The sequence below is a fragment of the Morone saxatilis genome, unplaced genomic scaffold (assembly GCF_004916995.1).
Source record: "Morone saxatilis isolate NCDOM2014 unplaced genomic scaffold, NCSU_SB_2.0 Contig7, whole genome shotgun sequence".
NCBI classification, from domain to species: domain Eukaryota; kingdom Metazoa; phylum Chordata; class Actinopteri; family Moronidae; genus Morone; species Morone saxatilis.
The window spans coordinates 9,676,266-9,682,021 of record NW_023340246.1 but is presented as its reverse complement, the minus strand read 5'-3'; the positions used below and the strand labels follow the sequence as shown (position 1 = coordinate 9,682,021).

Sequence of the window (5,756 nt, the reverse complement as noted above, 5' to 3'; positions counted from 1 at the left end):
CAGACACAGACACACACACACACGAAGACTGTCATAATCTGTGATTACCTCTGTGATGTACCTGATCTAAATTCATCCTCCACTATTTCTGTTTGGTCAACAGAGATCGCCCAGGCAGTCACCACCACCACCGTCGCCCCAACGATGTATCAGCTGCGTCTGTCTCCAGGGCAACTGATTGTGGTCCTGGCCAAGAACTCCACTGGCTGGTGGCTCGGGGAACTGCAGGTCTGTCATTAGAGCCGTTGGGGCCCAATGAGAGTTAGAATAATCTTAGAAATAATGTTAGCCTCTAAAACTTTTAACATGTCAGTAACAAGATTTTGCTTCAGGAATTCATTTGGCTCTAAATGCTAATGTGCAGTTTAAAGTCACCTGCACCTTGGAGCACTGTATAAGCATGATTAATCCTTTGTAGTTCTCTTAAATCCACTGCCCATATTTGAATATATCCCCGCTGCGGGTGTTTTCTGCCTTTATTTGAAGAAAACTGAGAAAATATCTCCTGCAGACGTGTATCCAGATAATCTGCTTGGAACAATAATGTGTGTCTGACGATGGAAAAAAGTATAATTTCCACATTAAAATGCTTTAAAAAGTCATGTACTCCTTCTACCTCATTAAAAAATCCAGAATCTATGAATATGGAAATTTAGTTCATTTCTAAAGTTTTCCTGCTGGACACAAGATGATTCCTACCTTATTTCTACTGATGGCTTTTCTACATCACACTTGTATAAATTGCATATTGTAAAAGGGATTGCTCGTACCGTAGATGTTTTTTTGTATTTGCTGACTTGTCAGATCAATGAAGAGCTGGAGAGAGGTGGACAGGAGGTTGCAGGAGTAATAACATGGTTGTCTATAGGTCATACACCTGCAGCAGGGAGAGGTCAATCCTCACTGCCTATTTTGTGCTGAGGCTGCCACTATAGCTCCGGGCTCCGGTTTAAGCTGTCAGTGAACAGTTAGACACAGTAATGAGACAGCTGAGCCAAGTTAGCTGCAAAGGGGTGGACGGTTCAGACAAGACAGTTAAAATTTAAATAAACATTGTTGCAGTGCATAGGATTCCCAGAGCTTTGTCAAATTGTCCAGAGCTCTCAATATAGAACATGCTGATCTTAATGTGTATTAAGCTTGGTGAAGAAGGATGAGACATTGAACAGAAATATTTTGGTTGTTCTACAGATTTAAGGCTGAGCTTCGCCTTGACTTACAGTATGAAGACAGTGAATATACATTGCCAGTTAAAGATCCGTCAGGATGCAGTATAAATTGTTGTTTGCACTGCTAAGATTCTGGAGGTTCAGCTCTCTGCCCGACAAAATCGATTAATCAATTCATCTCTTGATTTAAAATTCAGAGCTGAACCAGCAGGAGATTGATTTACTCTCTTTTCCCTCCAGGCTCGAGGCAAGAAGCGGCAGAGAGGCTGGTTTCATTCCTCTCACGTCAAGCTCCTCGGTCCCTCCAGCAGCAAGTCCTCCCCCTCCCCTCTGCCAGGTGATGGCTGACACACTTTGAACATGACATCCTGTTCGTGACGAGTGTGCATGATACATTATTTTCTTGGGTTCTTTCCGCTTTTTCTTATTTGGATTGCAGTGCTGCTGTAGTAAATTGCGAAATCCAGAATTATTTTAAGTGGACACATTGACTGTTCTAGTCCACATTTACTTTGACAACCCTGCCACAAACTGCTGATGGGTATCTTAATTTGAAATCTGTCACAAAAATTTGCATTAATATATGAAACAAGTATGGTGCAAATGCTAAGATGCTATTATTATTACTGCAACTCCCTGTATCACTAACCTGGAATAAGTGTATAAATTGTATTGTGTAGTTTCTGTCATTTTGTGAATTTTGCAGTTGAACAGCATTGATGTTACCTTACAAATATCCAGTTAGTGCTGTATTTTGTCCAGTTATTCCATAAAACCTTTAAAAGGCTTTGCCATTATCAATAGATTGATGAGATTCAACAAGATTAAGAGTCTACTACCCCACTGGTGGTTCTTTGAGGTTATACTTGGTGTGCTTTGGGCTAAATGCTAAATGCATACTGGCACAATGACAATGCTAACATGCTCATGTTTAGATATAATATGTACCATCTTAGTTTAGTAAGCATGCTAACACTTACCAATTAGCACTAAACACACAGTGCAACTGAGGCTGAAACCAATGTATTGTCTGGACAAAAGTGGTGGACCAACAGACATTCATCGTCATTGCCATTCCTAGAACCACTCTGCTCGCACGATTAAAGAAATTCAGTGAACTGAAACATCAAACTTCTCGACATACCTAAACCCACGTTCATATAAAACACCATTTGTGCCTCTGATCCCTCAGTGTGCCAAGTTATCGCAATGTACGACTACACCGCTGCCAATCGCGATGAGCTGAGCTTCTCCAAGGGTCAGCTCATCAGTATCCTGGACAAAACCAACCCTGACTGGTGGAAAGGAGACGCCAATGGGGTCACAGGCCTGCTGCCCACCAATTATGTCAAGATGACAACAGAATCAGACCCCAGCCAGCAATGTGAGTAAACCTCAAGCTTAATTTCTCTCAGAGGGACAATATTATTTCTGTCATACCATTTGAGAGAAAATCAATAACTCGCACATGTGGTTGGAGTTATTGTGGGAAGTGCTCTTGGTGGGGAGAAAATGACTAAATGATAAAAAACACGTTTATCAGATGTAGAAACAAACTTCTCTCTTGTGGAAAAATCTGATTGGTTGACTTGGCTCACTCCAGGTACGGTAGATTCCTTATCCATGTCAGAGCATGGAAAGACTAACGGTAAGCTTGAAAGAGTTGGTTTCTGTCAATCACTGAGGGATAACTGGTGAACATGAACGCTCTGCACTTAAAAGGCTCAATCCCCTACATATTTTTGGTATGGTACTTGTTGAAATGAATCGTATCTCACACCTTTTAAATTAACCAAGACAAAAAGTGAAATGATTGTTACATTTCTTAAGGATTGGGCCTTTTAAGTATCCCTGATCTGGCTGCACCAACAACAATTACTCAAATAAATAGTTTTGGGAACTACGCTTATGCACATTTAGGTGAGAAGGTTGTTACCACTCTCGTATCTGTCAGTTAAAAGGTAAAGCTGAAATAAAAATCTGCCTACCAGGACTTGTAAAGGTTGCTATATAACACGTTATCTCATTTACTTAAACATTTTTGTAACATTTAAGAGGATCTATTGGCAGGTATGTTTACCTTAGAATGAGCTGTTTTTATCTACAGAGGAAGCGGGTCCTCTTCCACGGGGGCCCTCATATTGAACCGCCATGTTTATACAGTACCCAAGGAGAGACAAACCAATCACTGGCTCCAGATCGGGTCTTTCGCAAATTTTGCAGCCACCGTAGTTTCTCCTACACGCTTTAATGGCGACCATTAAGTCCTACACACGGGGAAAAGGTAGCATGGCTGCGTCCAATTTAGGTAAACATAAAGATCTGCCTACCAGGCTTCTAAAGCTCATTAAATAACATGTTCTATATATTTTTGCTTAAACCTTACAACAACCGAAATATAACAAGGCTAGCTTGAGAGGCTAGCTGTGTCCCCCTCTGTTCAGACTTTACGTCAAGCTAAGCTAACTGTAGCTTCATATTTAGCGTACAGACATGAGTGTGGTATCAATCTTCTCGTTTAACTCTAGGCAACACAGTGAATATGCGTATTTCCCAAAATGTCAAAATCTTCTTTAAACAGTCTTGCCAACAAATCACTGGGTCACAGAACAAAAAAGGGGCAACCACTTATTAGCTTTTAATTAAGCTGGCACGTTTCTTGACATTTCAGCATATTTTTTCACTGGGAGGTTGATGGGGTAGAGATAACGTACAATGCACTTGCTCCACTACGCATATAAGTGCGTGTACAGTACACCGATCACTGGTCTGTTGGGAAGGGTGTGATTCTACTCATGAATTCACCGCGCATTCACTCATAGCTGTTCTGATGATTTGAAGACACCATTTTAAAGCAGAAGGTGTGTGTTTTTAAAATTTGTATTCATAGCTTGCATGTTCTCCTCGCAGCAGTGGATCTGTGTTAACAAGAGTGAACGCACTGGACGCTTAATTAGGATGAACTCTTAAAGGCTGCAGACACAAAACACGATGAAATTTTAATTCTAATGAACATTGCACACCCCAGTACACAAGGTCTGCGCTTCATCAGAGAAGTCAAATGTAAGAAATTACCATCATGCTCCAGCTGATACGATTAGTAACAACATTTACATTTCCAGATACATTATTAATGCACCTGCATGTATGAGTCTAGCATTAATATTAAAACTATATTAATGTCTGCTGTCTCTCCGCCTCTCCTTCATCTCACTCACCTCCCCTTCCCCCGCTCCCCCATTTCATCTCTTTTTTCTGTTTCCTCTGTAGGACAGTAATGCTGGCTTTACTTTCTCCTCCTCCTTCTCTTCTTCCTCCTCCTCCTCCTACTCCTCTTCCTCACCCCTTCTGTCTGAGCCAATCCGAATTGCCCTGTCGCAACAGGAAGCCCAGCTGCCAGCAAGAACAGCCCGGCTCTGCGCTTTCCACCTCACTCGTTTAGGACTGTGGTGTTCTGTGCTCCTCTTGTTTTTGATCCCTTTTTAAAAAAAAACAACAACTTCATTTTGCTTCTTTTACCTGCTCTTCTTATCCTCTGTCTTTTTCTATGAGGCGTTTATTTCTTACCCTTACCCCCCTCGCTCTCTCTCTCCTCTCCTGTGTTTCCCTTGATGTTTCTTTAACTTATTAACAAAGGGAGCGAGGCAGAGGCAGCTAGATGTGTCTTACAGGCTTTTGTCCCTCTGATACAAAAGCATGAAATGTGTAGTTTTACTAAAAAAATAAATGGGAATATGGATCATAAGAGTTTGGTTATGCAGTATAATGAAAATAATATGTAAATTGAATCAAACTGAAGTCATTTAGTTTTCTAAATTAAGGCTATGAATCAGTATGATATAGAATTTCTTAACAGGGTCACTCATTCTTGCACTAACAACATTAAACCTTGCTAAAAATGGACCAATGTGAAGACTCACTGTTGCTTGCAAATCACCAGTAACCTTGATTGCTGCTTGCTGGCGCATTGCTCGTACTAAAACTAATTTATTGTGATTTTATTATTAACTTCTTATGCACTCCTCCATTTATTAATGCTTCCAAAGTGATTCAAGGTTGAGACTCACCCCGTTACCGAACTGTGATATCACCAGCACCAAAAGCACGCAGATAATAGCATACCAACTGTTAAAACTAGACTGAGAGATGATGACACCTCACTGCTGACATTTAACGTCCACCTTTTGACAAGTTTGTACCTCAAAGACTTGAACTACCAAACTGAGTCTTCCACTGCTCTGTCACACAAGCATCAGCTACTTTACTCATTCACACCTATGCAATCATTCCGAGCGAGCGCTCCGCCATGAAAAAGGTGCTTTGTTTTTCTTTGATTCAGTGTCCTTTGGTAGCTGTGTTCTTAGCGTTAGCATTGCCTGGTATGTTCATGTACTGCAACTACAACGTGCCTCACTCTTGTCTGTGCATTAAATGTAAATATCATAGAACTTATAATAAAGGGAGATTTTAAGATGCAGATGTGTGTAGTGTTTTCTCAGACACTGATTGACAGGAAAGTATTTGTTGCACATGCTTGTGTGTTTGTGCATGCATGCATGCCCGCATGTTTGCGTGTGTGTGTGTGTG

At 40.9% G+C, this 5,756-nt stretch overlaps 1 protein-coding gene across 1 annotated transcript in view; it reads left to right on the top strand.

Moving 5' to 3' along the window:
* Positions 1 to 5,756, top strand: part of itsn2a (intersectin 2a) — a gene marked incomplete in the record, with an annotated part of 37,143 nt that overhangs the window by 27,424 nt on the left and 3,963 nt on the right. The window contains 4 exon segments of the mRNA XM_035678221.1: positions 104 to 228; positions 1,410 to 1,506; positions 2,362 to 2,553; positions 2,773 to 2,817. Of these exon segments, the coding sequence (XP_035534114.1) occupies positions 104 to 228; positions 1,410 to 1,506; positions 2,362 to 2,553; positions 2,773 to 2,817 (459 nt within the window).